Source organism: Euphorbia lathyris, chromosome 8, assembly GCF_963576675.1.
Source record: "Euphorbia lathyris chromosome 8, ddEupLath1.1, whole genome shotgun sequence".
Lineage (NCBI taxonomy): Eukaryota > Viridiplantae > Streptophyta > Magnoliopsida > Malpighiales > Euphorbiaceae > Euphorbia > Euphorbia lathyris.
Window position 1 is genome coordinate 56,400,463 of NC_088917.1, and position 14,636 is coordinate 56,415,098.

Genomic DNA, 14,636 nt, shown 5'->3' on the forward strand with positions numbered 1-14,636 from the left:
GCACATTCTTCTAGTTTGGATGAAGCGGATGATGACATTGATGATGAGATTGATGATTATTTTTTAAATATTGATAAAGATATGTCAATTGAGGGAGAATGGGAAATATATGTCAATGAGGTACCTGAAAAATATGTAATTGAGTTTGACCTTCTATTGTGGTGGAAGGTTAATGCTATGCGATATCCTACTTTATCCAAAGTTGTAAAAGATGTTTTTGCAATTCAATGCTCAACTGTGGCTTTTGAATCTACGTTTAGCACATGTGATAGAACTTTGGATCAATTTAGGAGTTCTTTAACTCCTGCTAGAGCTGCGGTTTTGATTTGTTGTCAAGATTGGTTGAAAACTTCAACTCAAGCTTTCAAGCATGAAGAAGAAGTTGAAGATCTTGATGCTATTGAAGAAGGTAATATTTACTTACCAATTATATTTCATAGTTTTATTTTAATTAAATATTTATGAATACTAACTATATAAATGTTATTTAATTTGTAGAAATTAGTTCTGATCCTGAAATTGCATCATCTCTTTTATCCATATTTCAATTGGATATCTAAGGTTTTTTTAACCGAATCAAATGCACTTTGGTAAGCATATTTTTTTTCCTTTTACTTTTTGTTAGTGTGTTGATTAGTTTTATTGAAGTGAAAGCTAATTAATTTAACATTTGTTGATTCACTAATATGGTAAATTTTATATGTTTAGGTTGATGTTTGACTTTTACTGTCTTTGCTTTGGAAAACAAGGAATTTGTTGTGTTAAGAAGATTCAATTAGAAATTGGGATGATGATTAGAGAGATTTTGCTAATGAAGTGTTATCTTTTTTGAATTAAAGGTTGTTTGTTTTTATGGATTTGTTATTTTGTAACTTTGATTTTGTGGGTTTTTTTAGTCTTGTTGTCTACCGTAACTTTTAATACTTTGATTTTGTGGGGTTTTTTTAGCCTTGTTGTCTATTGTAACTTTTAATGAATGTTGTTTACTTCCTAAAAAAATATCATTTATTTCAAGTTATGTAAGATAATAAAATTTTGTAAATTAAATTTTTAATATATTGTTTAGGACTTAAACTATTAGATATTTATCCGAATCACCGAAAAATTATATTGGATTGGACCGGAACCGAATCTCCGAATCCCCAAACTGGACTGGACCGAAATTTTGGGGCAATTCAATTCTGGAGATTTATTCTTTCAATCCAATCCTGGAGATTTCCTTTTATTAATCTCCGAATTTCAATCCAATACTGGAGATTCATGAATCCCCGACTTGGACCGAACTGTGCCTAGCCCTAGTTACGATTATTAAAAAAAAAAAAAAACTATTTTGAATTATATTTATCTCCTACTTTCTTATGTAGGGCCACCAAGTACAATGAAAATAAAAAATAAAATAATATAATAAAAAAGGTTGGCATGCTTTATGACCTTCACACGTGTGACATAAAAATGGTAAGGAAGGGAGAACTTGGAAAAAGGGTGCGCGTTTGCGTGGGCTTTATGGTCCGTTAGGTCCAAATATAGGTGTCCTCTTCAATTTTTTCCTTTTATTTGTATCTCTCTTTTTCTCCCAAACCAAAATCTGTAATCCCTAAAAACCAAAACAAAAGTCCTAACTTGTTTTCCCTTGTTCAGGTCCAATTAGCTTCTCGGGTTGGTTCCAAGCCCAAATCTCTGGTTCCTCCTCCTCCTTCTCTCTCCTCCCTCTTCTGGGAAACCCTAGATCCTGCAGAGGCGTCGGAGCTCGGTCTCCGAGCTTCTCATACGCACGGAGATCGTGTCCTTTCTTCGCGAACGGTATTAATTGCTAACCCTTATTCTTATTTTTATTTTTTTCGATTTTCATTTGGTCTCTTCTCGAATTTCAAATTGCTCCTATGTTGTTGATAAATTCGTCCACTGTTGTTACTTTGCGAGTGTTTTTGGGGTTAATCGAAGGAATTATTGCTTGTTGAAGTAAAATGGAGGTTGCATTTGGAATTTCATTGTCGTCCAAGGATCAGGACTTTGTTTTTGTTTTAAATTTTTCCTAGTTCATTGCTTTTAGTGTATGTGAATTGGCCTGAGTTCTTATTATTATTGTTTTTTTTTTTCTTTTTGTTTTGGGTTTGATCAGATCTGGGCACGACTGGGCTTGTTTTCGTTGTTCTTTGTAATTTTCTTTTCTTTTTTTTTGGTTGGCGAATCATGAAGCCCAAGCGTGATTGAGAGCTAGATTGGTTTTTCATCGTTGACCCGGTTAAGCCCGTTTGTAGCTTCAAATACCCATTTTGCCCTTATTCCTCTTGGTCCTCATTTTAAATTGAAACATCCATTTGATGAATTATTGAGGTAGCGGGTATATATACACTCGGAATGATTTTAAATGGGTTTGGTGGCCCATAGAATTGGGCCCATCCATCGTATAATCTGGTGCATGGTCAATTTCTTTCAAGGATTTGTTACAGTTTTTTCTACTGATAAGTGGAATTGGTTGGGCCTACTTTATTTGAGGCTAGTTTGTGTAGTTTAATACGATCTCCACTTTGATGCTGTATTGCATGCCTCACTTCAAAATTTACATTGTGTGCTTGTCATATTTGAGAGATTGGTAGGTGGGGGCATTGCTTATCTCTTATATCATTATTGCTAGTAGTGTACTTGCTGCAAGAGCTTGTCCTAATGAATATGTTTAGTTTACTCTTTAAAATATATCTACGTACTAAATATCTTAGCATTGCTTATGCTCATGGCTTGTGAAAACCTGGTAGAAGAGGCATAAACTATCTGTCACACTGAGAAGATAGTTCCAAAAAAAAAAAAAAAAAAAAAAAACTGGCAATAGGAAATCTTAATCGGAAAAGAACAGATTTTCCACAAGTTTTTCTCCAATTCCCTAATAGTGGAGCTTGAGCGGATATTAAATGTCTCTATGCTGTGTGTTATATTATTTTTGGACTCACAGACAGTTGAATGAAGAAATATCAGTCCTTGCCCATAATCATAAAAACCAAGTTTGATTTTTTTTTCAGTTGATATGTATTGTGCATCATATCAATTATGATTAATGCTATCGTGAGAAACTTTGAAGCGTGCTTTGGGAAGTATGGGGTGGAAGGAAATTGTGTAACAGCTATATCTGAATATTTGGTTCAGCCAAAACTAGGGTGGATTGGGCTAACTGCAATTATTGTTTAACACGAAACTTGTTATGCATGTTAGTCTGCAATATTTGACAATTGTCTTGTTATGTCCAGTTGATATGCTTGGAGGTATTCTATTCCTTTAATGGGCTTGTTTATTATCTGTGTTTGGATTGATTCTTCAAGTACTATCAGTTGTGCTGAAGTGCCAAATTCAACCTTCATGTCTTGTTTACCACCTGCAAAATGCATGTTAGTCTGCCTCAACCAATATATATATATATGACATGCAATGATGCTGTCTTAAAAATTAAGAATTATTTTGGCAGTTTGGGTTTTATGTCGCATCAAATCCTTATCTTGGTTCAATGTATTGCATGCCATTCATGGATATTTCTTTGCAAGAAAGAAACTCAAATTGACACTTAAATCTTTAAACATCAAATTTTGGGTTATCCATTATTTTCATGTCAACTTTTTATGCCTTGGTCTGAGGAAACTCAAATAGTGCTGTTGTCTTGCTGTATTTAGGATTGCAGTTTTTTTGAGCCAAGATGGCAACACCTGAAGAAAACAATGCAATGGTTGTTTATCCAGAACCACAGCCTAACAAACGGAGGAAAAAGAAGTCCATAGTCTGGGAACACTTCACTATAGAAAATGTTAGTGCTGGATGCAGAAGAGCATGCTGTAACCAGTGCAAGCAAACTTTTGCATATAGCACAGGTAACAAAGTAGCTGGTACCAGCCATCTGAAGCGTCACATTGCAAAGGGAACCTGCCCAGCTTTACTACGCAATCAAGCAAATCAAGTAACGCCATATACCCCAGGGAGTGGAAATGGAAGTGCAACACCACCACCTAAACGTCGGTATCGGACACCTAGCACTCCCTATGTTCCATTCGATGCAGATCGTTGTCGTCATGAAATCGCTAGGATGATCATCATGCATGACTACCCCCTTCACATGGTTGAGCATTCTGGCTTTGTAACTTTTGTTCAAAACCTTCAACCTCGGTTTGGAATGGTGAGCTTCAATACTGTCCATGGGGATTGTGTTGCAACTTACTTGAGGGAAAAACAAAATGTAATGAAATTCATTGAGGGGATGCCTGGACGTGTTTGTCTTACATTGGATGTGTGGAGTTCAAATCAAAGTTTAGCTTATGTTTTTGTGACTGGACACTTCATTGATGCTGATTGGAAGCCACATAAGCGGATTCTCAATGTTGTGATGGAACCATATCCTGATTCAGATAGTGCTCTCAGCCATGCTGTTGCTTGTTGTCTTTCAGATTGGAGTTTGGAAGGAAAACTGTTTTCTGTCACTTACAATCATCCAGTAAGTGAACGTGGTCTCGAGAATCTTAGATCCCTACTTTGCATAAAAAATCCCCTTATTCTCAATGGTCAATTTTTGATTGGGAACTGCATTGCTCGTACTTTAAGCAGCATTGCGAAGGATTTGTTATGGGCTGGGCAGGAGATTGTCAAGAAAATCCGTGACAGTGTGAAGTATGTAAAGACTTCAGAATCCCATGAGGAAAAGTTTGTTGAGCTTAAGCAACAGCTTCAGGTCCCAAGTGAGAAAAGCCTTTTTATTGATGACCAAACTCAATGGAACACAACATACCAGATGCTGGTGGCTGCATCAGAGTTGAAAGAAGTATTTTCTTGTTTGGATACCTCTGATCCTGATTACAAGGAAGCACCATCCATGTTAGAATGGAAGCAGGCTGAGTCTATATGTGGTTATTTGAAACCTCTATATGATGCAGCTAGTCTACTTACATTGACAGCAAGCCCAAACGCAGTCACAATCTTTCATGAAGTATGGAAGATCCAGACTGACCTGGCTCGTGCAGCTACAAACGAGGATCCTTTCATGAGCCCCGTTACTAAAGCAATGCAAGGAAAGATCATCCGATATTGGAGGGATTGCAGCCTGGTTTTGGCAATTGCTGTAGTGATGGATCCCCGGTTCAAGATGAAGCTTGTTGAGTTTAGTTTCTCAAAGATGTATGGTGAAGATGCAGCAGCATATATCAAGATAGTTCAAGACGGGGTGCAGGAGCTGTTTCTGGAATACGTGGCACTTCCTTTGCCTCTAACTCCAACATATGCTGAAGAAGGAAATACCGAAAACATAAAGATAGAGGACCACCAGGGGTCACTGCTTTCAGACAATGGACTCACAGATTTTGATGTTTACATTATGGAGACAGCAAGCCATCAGATGAAGTCAGAGATGGAACAGTATTTGGAAGAGTCTTTGTTACCCCGTTTGCACGACTTTGATGTCCTAGGTTGGTGGAAGCTGAACAAGCTGAAATTCCCGACTCTATCAAAAATGGCTCGTGATATCTTAACAATTCCAGTATCAACAGCTGCTCCAGACTCAGTGTTTGATACAGAGATGAAAGAGCTGGATGAGTACCGGAGTTCATTGCGGCCAGAGACTGTTGAAGCCCTTGTGTGTGCCAAGGAATGGCTGCAGTATGTTGGACCGAGTGAAAGTTCACATGCACTTGTGAAAATGGAGTTATAGAGTTGGTTGCAGTGTAAGATTGTAGGTTTAGGTCTATAATCCTATTATTAGGTTAGATTTGTGTAACATTGGATTTTTTTTTTTTTTTTTTTTTTTGAAGTTTCCAGATTAGCTTTTATCACTGTAATGATTAATCGGAAGCACAAAGGATGGAGAGCTAGAGCTTCTATTGAAAGATATTAAACCATATCCTTAATTAAGGACATTAACTAATTTTCACTTTGCATTCAGCTCACTTATTCCAGCTTATGGATTTAGGAAAATGTAAGTATTTGAACATGTGAGACTTACATTCAAGACCAAATCAGAGGCGGATAAGGATATCAGAAATTTAGACATCTAAACATCAGAAGAATAAAAACATTATTATTCCTAAAATACCTAATACGAGCATAATTTATTAAATATCAGATGGTCGAATCCAATATTCCTAAAGTATCGTTTTTCAACATTCCTAAAATGCCAAACACTACATAAACCCTACATAAGGAAATATTTTTTAGTGTTCTTCTGTAAAAGAATTTTTATCTACATACAAACTTTTGATAAAAAAAAAGAAAAGAAAAGAAAAACAGTAAAAGAATGCTGATCTTCCATTCCAAATCTATTCCGATAAACAATTGCTTGAAGGTGTTTCAATTTCTAATATAGCAATCCAACAATTTATTTTTTAAAATTATATACAGCTTAAAAAGCTCCTAAACATAACGACAAAAATAGTATAACAAACCGTAATTATTATCTATAACCGCATTTTACAAACGGTAAGCATAGCCTCTACTACCACTACATACATCATATTTCTCATTGAAATGAACTACAAATGCAAAAAATCTCTGGAACAATCAAACATAATCTACAAATCCATTAGGAAAACGTAAAATGAAGGTATAGAAACTGAATCTTCAAATTAATAATAAAATAATACTCTTTATTTTAGTAGATTGCAGCTAAAACAACGTCTAAAAACCAACTCAAAATATTTTAAAATAATTAGCAATAAAATAACTTCAATAATGAAAACAACTGAAACATCAAATTCATTCACTTTTATTGAATTTCATTATTTCGTAAACTCAATGAAGGTGGAAAAAATTAGATGAAAGTGAATAAAATTCGCTATAACTAACTTTCAAGCCATTGGAAGAATTGACAAAACATGAAAATCAATGTGTACTACAATTTCAAAAAAAAAAAAAAAAAAAAAAGCAACATCACAGTCATACACAAATTCACCTATTATAAAAAGCATTAAAAGTAGAAGAAATATCAAACTGATTGAAAATATAAATGAACATTGACAACTCATTGAAAATGGTTGAAACTTAATGCAAGTCATATATACCGAATAAACTATTTCCAACAAGTAAACAAATTGTTTAATAAATTATATTATGAGTAAAGACATATTTAAATACACAAACACATAAAAGCATCTCCAAGAGACTTTTGGTATACTCTCTAAAAATAATATAAATACTTGACTATTAGTGATTTAAGAATAATTAAGATATATAATCTCCAACAATACTTTTCATATTCACTTTTTCTTTATTATTTTATCGTTAAAATTATTAATTATTGTTATATTTAAAAGAGATTCCTCAATAATAAATTATTAATAAAAAAATGAATTAAGGAGGCACTAAGAGATGAAGAGATGCTCTCTATTTAAAGAGAGGATGGAGAGCTGTTGGAGTTGATTTTTAACTTAAAAGCCAAATTTAAGAAGCTGTTGGAAATGCTCTTAGACCAATTTCATACGCTTAAACCAAAAATTGAATGAAACTAAATGATATTGAGTTGCACCAAATTAAATGAAATTTATATAAATTGAAAAAAAAAAATGAAAGAAAGTGATTGAAAATCAAATTGAAAGAAAATGAAAGAAAGTGATTGAAAATCATTTAAAGTATTTTTTTTAAGTAAATCAATATAAATTCAGTTCAAACAAATTACATGCAATAACTGAGAGTGGATAATTTTTATAGAAAGTGTATGAAAGTCGATGCAAATTAAAGAAATCACTAAAATTAACAGAATGTGACACAACGTAAGTTAAAATAGGCTTAAATGAAATTCAACTCAAATACACACTTTAACATAATAAATAATTGATGTGGTGAAACTCTTAGTCTAGTGGTTGAGAGGATACTTATGACTAGGGAGGTCATGGGTTCGAATCACATCCGGGTGGGGTGTGTATTTTTCTTTCTTCATTGTGCGCAAAATCTTTTGAAACATAAACAATTTCTTAACAATACAGGTCAAACATTTTATTTTCATTTCAAAAAAAATAAAATAAAAACGTTTCACTTGACATGAGTAAAGCTTACGATCGCATTGAATGGGTTTTCTTACAAAAAGTACTTGAACAAATGCAGTTTCCCAGACACTTTATACAATTGATTCTTATGTGTATTTCATCAGTTTCTCTGTCTTACTTGATAAATGGACAACCAAGAGGGTTTTTGAAGCCAACCAGAGGCTTACGTCAAGGGGATCCCATTTCCCCCTACTTGTTTATCATTTGTGCAGAAGCTTTATCAGCAAATATCAGGAAAGCGGAGAATGAAGGGAAATTACATGGAGTCAAGGCTAGTTGTGATGGGCCTAGCATATCTCATTTGTTTTTTTGCAGATGACTCATTGATATTTGGCAGAGCAAATGCAGGTGAAGTTGGAGTAATACAGAATATTCTGAACGAGTATGAGCGGGCATATGGGCAAATGATTAATTTTGACAAGTCAGAGGTCTTTTACAGTTGTGGAGTGACCGATGAGAGGAAGCAGCTTCTGACCAACCTCCTCAAGGTTAGAGAGACAGGGGCGTTCCCTCGATATTTGGGGTTACCAACTATCATTGGAAAGTCACGTAAAGATGTGTTCTCTGCAATCAAAGAAAGAATCAACCGCAGATTGAGAGGGTGGGAAGAGCGCAAACTGTCAGTTGGAGGTAGAGAGGTACTGATCAAATCTGTTATCCAATCCATACCTACCTATATTATGTCGTGCTTCTTGCTTCCAGATTATTTCTGTAAGGACATCCAGAGTGCAATCAGCCGTTTTTGGTGGGGTGGCACCACTGGCACAAAACCAATCTATTGGTTAGCATGGGATATTGCCTGCAAATCAAAATTTGAAGGTGGGCTTGGCTTTAGAAGCATGCGGTCATTCAACCTGGCATTACTGTCAAAACAATGCTGGCGAATTATGTGCAATCCGAGTTCACTGTGTGCGAAAATCCTCAAAGCAAAGTACTTCCCTCTGAATAATTTTCTGGATGCTCCACTGTGCTCTGGACCGAGTTATTTTTGGCAGGGTGTGCTTACTGCAAGAGAGGTATATCGGAATGGGTTGGTTTGGAGAGTGGGTAACGGTCTGAACATAAACATATGAGCTGACAGCTGGATACCTTCGTTGAATGCTCGCCGGCCGCTGATATCTCTTGCTACGCCAAGACCGGTGTTGGTCCATGAGCTCATTGATCATGCGAACAACTGCTGGAACAGGGACATGCTTAGTCGTTGTTTCCAAGCCGACGATGTCACTGAAATACTAAAGATCAACATCAGCTTCCACTCACCGCCTGACAGAATGTATTGGGGACTCACGAACTCAGGTATGTTCTCTGTCAAAACGTGTTATCATCTTGCAGAAAGTTCCCGGCTCACTAATTTTTGTTCGGCCTCCAACACGTCTGGGGAGCGTCCTATATTCAAGAAGCTGTGGTCTCTTAATCTCCCTGCAAAAATAAAGCACTTCTTGTGGCGGATGATTAGGAACAAGCTCCCAATTGGCGAAGCACTGGGACGTCGTGGTATCTCCTCTGATCCGAGATGTCGCTGCTGCAATTTTGGTAACGAGGATCTGCACCACTGTTTACTACACTATACGTGGTCGAAGGAAGTTTGGCGGGCTGTGCCATTGCCGTTCTGGGTCGACAAGACGGGAATTACTGACCTTCAACGCTGGCTGGAACATTGTAGCGTACTACTCTGTCGGTAGGAATTCGAGCTAACAGCGGTTACTGCTTGGTGGATTTGGTATCGTCGCAATGTCTGGTATCATGAACTCTCTTGGATTCCGACCGAGATACTCATAACAAGAGCCCAAAAATTCCTTGCGGACTGGCACCAAACCAGCACGAATAACGCTCATAGCTTGTCCAATTACGGTGCCTCTCACGAACAAACTCTTAATCCTAAGAAATCTTGGTGTCGCCCTCCGTCTGGTGTCATAAAAATAAATTGTGATGCCTCTATGGGGGATAATGACCGGGGTTGCAGGGTTGGGTTGATCGCGAGAGACACACACGGACAAGTGATGGCGTCTGCTGGTATTCCTATCGGTCCAAACACAACAACATCTATTAAAATATTAAAATAGATAAAGTTGAGTGGCCATGGATGTAATTTACTCTTTACCAATATATACTTTAGATTCTAACAGATCTAGACGGTCTCCTAGAATGAAAAAACCATGAAGATACATTGCCATAATTCTGACATACATCATTGTAATTGTTTAGTATAATTTTCTTTTTGAACTTTTAAAATTTTTAAAACTTCTTCTCTCCAATAACAAACTTAGCCAATATTGCAGTTTCGTATTAATAGGAATTAGAACTTCATCAAATTTTGATCATCTTTTCCGACACCTATAACCACGACAATATATAAAGTCCAATACTACATCAGAAACACTCAATTTATCCATCAGAATACTATCAACCAAACCATCAAGGATTTGATGAAATTGGGTATCGGTTGTGGTGAACTCCAACTTGATAATCATTATAAATCTCTTTCTTCCTTAAATGATAAAAAGATACCCATATGCTGAAAAAACAATAACAAACAAAAAATGAATAAACAAAAAAATATTCACATTAGTTTAAACTAGATGAAAATTAGGTTTAATTGATTCAATCTTCTCGAAAAAACTTACATAATAAGACAATTTAATATGCTTGGCCAACATTTTATAGAAAAAGACTTTGATCCAATCGATTTAATTCTCAATTTAAATTATTGCTTCAACTTATCATATTGATTATGGAACCACTTCTTTACACTCCTACAAAGAATAATTATTATTTACAATAAAAAAAATAGGAACAAAAAAATAATATATATAACACATTAATTTTCTTCAAGGAATACTTATTCACCTAATCATTGATTGCCTTCCGTATAGACAACTTAGCTCTTTCCCCTAATTTTTCATCTAATGCATAGATTAAGCAAATATTTCTTTTTCATCAACAAGAAAACAAAATGCATACGAAACAAATTGGGTTTTAAAAGGATAATTATCAAAAGCATCCAAAACAAACTTTGCCTTTTTTTCTTCCAATTTGATTGAAAACTGCATGTCCAAACACAACAACATCTTTAATATTACCAATGTTACTTTCCTAAATAATAACTAAAAATAAAAATTAAATAACAAACACAAACACAGACAACAACAACATTAGAAACTCATTGAAACATTTTATAAATTATCATAAACTTTCATCGAAATTTTAGCAAATTTCATCCACTTTCAAAATACTTTCATGAGCTTTCAGAAAATTGCATTCAATTTCAAACAATTCCACAACTTGTGCAAATGACTGAAAATGAATAAATACACATAAAATTCCTTTGAAAATTATTCAAGTTAGTAACAAAATATAAATTTAAAAAATGGTAAAATAATAGGCACAAGTGTACTCTTAATATCATATATCTTAGCAGCCTAATCTACAACTTTCTTCAACAAAATAGGGTTAAGAAAGTCTAAAAAATTTCACTCTCACACTAACTCTAAGAGAGAGAAAAACAACAAAGAAAAAACAACAAGTATTCATGAAATAATAGAAAACACTAAAAAATTATTATTACCTTCAAAATACATAGAGCTTCTATTGCTTGAGGTTCAATTGAATCAACAGCTTTCTCATGTAAATCACCATTGAAAAATCGAAGAAGATTGCCTATAATTTTTATCAATGTCTTTAATAATAATATCATCGCTTTTGACAATTGAAATAATCACCAATAAGATTTAAAGAAGATATGGGCAATAAAAAAATCACCAACAACAACCCCATAGATACATGGAATTTCACTGGAGAAAAGATAAACTTATTTATATCCTAAACTACATCCAACCTCATTATCATTATCACTGTAGACACCAAGTCGGAGGCGAAAACCTGAAACAAGACGGTCGAAGCGATTGATTCCGGAAGTTTTGAAAAATATATAAAGAATAATAAGCTGAGGAAAATTAACGGCACGGGGCGGGCACGCAACGGCATCCCGCACGCGGACGACGATGGTCGAACGTCCGCTTGACGGCTCGAGACGTGCGCGCGGCGTCCGTCGGACGCACCGCGAGTGGCACGCTCTCGACGTCCGAGCAATGCCTGGGACCGCTTGCGGTGCGCGCCCTCGTGGGCCGTTGAGCACACGTGTCTGGCAGCGCGAGGCGCGCGTTCGGCGGCCGCGACGTGCGAGCGTCTGGCTGCGCGGAACGCGCGCTCGACGGCCACGGAGTGCACGCGTCCGACGGTGCGGGGCACGCCCCGAGGGTCGCCGGGCGGGCACCCAACCACGTCGGGCGGACGCCCGACGAGGGTTGGGCGCGGACGCCCAACCTCGCGTTGGGCGCTCGCCCAACAAGGTTGGGCGGTAGCCCAACAATAGGTTGGGCAGCCGCCCAACCACAATGGGCGACGCCCAATTTTTTTTGGGCGTCGCCCATTGTTCCGGGATCCGTTTCCCTATATAAGGGCACGGATCCCAAGGTAAAGAGGGAGGATTTTTTTGGGGAGAGCTTTCTCACACTAGATATTTTTCTAGAGAGAGGAAGTGGATTTTTTGGGAAAAAAACATTTTTTTTTCCTAAAATTGAAAATCTCTAAATTTTCTAAGTTCAATTTTTACTAAATTTTTCATAAAAAACGGGAGTTCGCGGTTCGTGGAATCAATCGGCTTCGACTGTCAGATACCGAATTAAAGGTATTATCCGAGGACTAGACTCTTTATTTTATTTAATTTATTCTCTCCTTTTTTTTTATGCTATAGTTTTTATTCCTTTAGTTATTTATTTATTTTGTCACGTTTTATTTAATTGACGTATTTATTTAATTTTCGTTTCGTGTTAAATAAATTCGGTTTTGTTTTAAAATAAAAACCTCGTTTTGGATATCCCAATACGAACCGTGATCCGATAAAAAGGTAGTTCGGGTATCGAAAATGTTGTAATTATAAGTTTTTTATTTAAAAGAGGTTTCCAAATAACGTTTTAAAATGAAAACATCGTTTTAGGAACTTCCGTTTTCGACTATGATCCATCTTTGGTAGTTCGGAAGTCCAAAACGATTGAATTAGATTTAATTTAAAGCTTTTGAATAAATCTGGAAAATATTGGAGTGCTGCTGTAATTTGTCAATTCTGTCACTAAATGCTGTTTACCGACGGATTTTCCGTAGTAAATCTGCCAAAATGTAAAAAATGTCATTTCGGTCCCCTTTTTTCTTAACTTTTAGACTTTTAATCCTTAGTATATATATATATATATAATTATGTAATACATGTTTTTCAAATTATTTTAGAGTTTTAGTATATATATATATTTATTTTAGAATATTTGCATATTATTTTGTATTCCATTTTTCAATATAAGTATAAGTATATATATGTATTATTTTTTGTATTAATTTGAGTTATGTTTTAAATATTGGTTATTTAGTATCTTGGGAAATAATTAATACATATTAGCATATGGTATTTTTGGGTGGTTAAAGCTATATTAGTTATGTATATATATATAGTTTTGGGAATATTTGGGTTATTTTAATGATTATTGAATTAAATTATTTTTAGATAAGTATTACTTTCTTAGTTATAGGATTACTTATTATTTTCACATTTCAAAGTATAAGATATATTGCACTTATTATCTTCATATACATATAATGATTTTTGGTTAAATCTTATTTTCTTACCTTTCTTTTTGATTTAAATGTACACATATATATATATATATATATGGTCTAAAACCATTTTCTTTATTCTTTGGGCCCATTCATGGGTCCATGTTCCAAAAGTACTTTAGTTGAGTGTGTTTAAATAAGTTTATTATTGTAAGTATAACAATTAGAGAGTCCATTAGATAAGTGGGGAAAATAAATCACCAAAAAGAGAGTTTTTAATTAAATTATTTAAGCTAATGAGCTTTCTTAGATCTCTAATGTAGATAAATAGAGTCATTTTTGTTGATATTTCAAATCGTCTTCAAAACACCACGTTTTAAAACCTTAGTCCGTTCCAAAGACGGATTAAGCGAACATTGTAATCAAAACCGTTTTCTTTGTTAATAATGGAGATTTTGAATCGCTTTCTTAATGAATTTGTACAAAATAAAATTGACTTGTATGTTTAACCACGTTTTCTTATTAAAAGGCTTTTACTTTAACGTTTTCAAATACTCGAGTCGTTCCAACGGCGATTCGGGTAAACTTCATCAAACGGGGTTTTAAAACGCACCTAAATCGTTCCAACGACGATTAAGGTGCGAACCATGTAAATAAACTCGTTTTGGGGAAATAAGTTAGTATAGAATAAACACACAACATAACATTTAAATACGGTTGTGAATAAATCACTTCTTTTCCCCCCTCTCTGTGTATGTATAAACATAAATGGGTGATTCTTTACTGATGTGGCTTTTCAATAATATATGCTCAAAACGGTTTCTAAAAAGAGAAAGAAAAGGGTTTCAAATGAATTTTAAACTTAAAGAAGTATACGATTAGTCCGTTATCGCCTAACATGCTGAGTAGGAGGCCGGTGGTTCATAACTGGGCGATGTCGGGGTGCCTAGTAGCCTTTCTCCGGAAAGGAGCTAGCCTTCTCGGCTCGTACCTAAGTTTCCCGAACCCACACCGGTCTCCCGCAAGGGATCG

At 35.4% G+C, this 14,636-nt stretch overlaps 1 protein-coding gene across 1 annotated transcript; it reads left to right on the plus strand.

Moving 5' to 3' along the window:
* The first annotated feature begins 1,551 nt into the window (after positions 1 to 1,551).
* Positions 1,552 to 5,904, plus strand: LOC136202741 (zinc finger BED domain-containing protein DAYSLEEPER). Its single transcript, XM_065993582.1, has 2 exons — positions 1,552 to 1,800; positions 3,657 to 5,904. Exon 2 carries the CDS (start codon positions 3,680 to 3,682, stop codon positions 5,672 to 5,674), a length of 1,995 nt encoding a protein of 664 aa, XP_065849654.1. The 5' UTR covers positions 1,552 to 1,800; positions 3,657 to 3,679; the 3' UTR covers positions 5,675 to 5,904.
* The last annotated feature ends 8,732 nt before the right edge of the window (positions 5,905 to 14,636 follow it).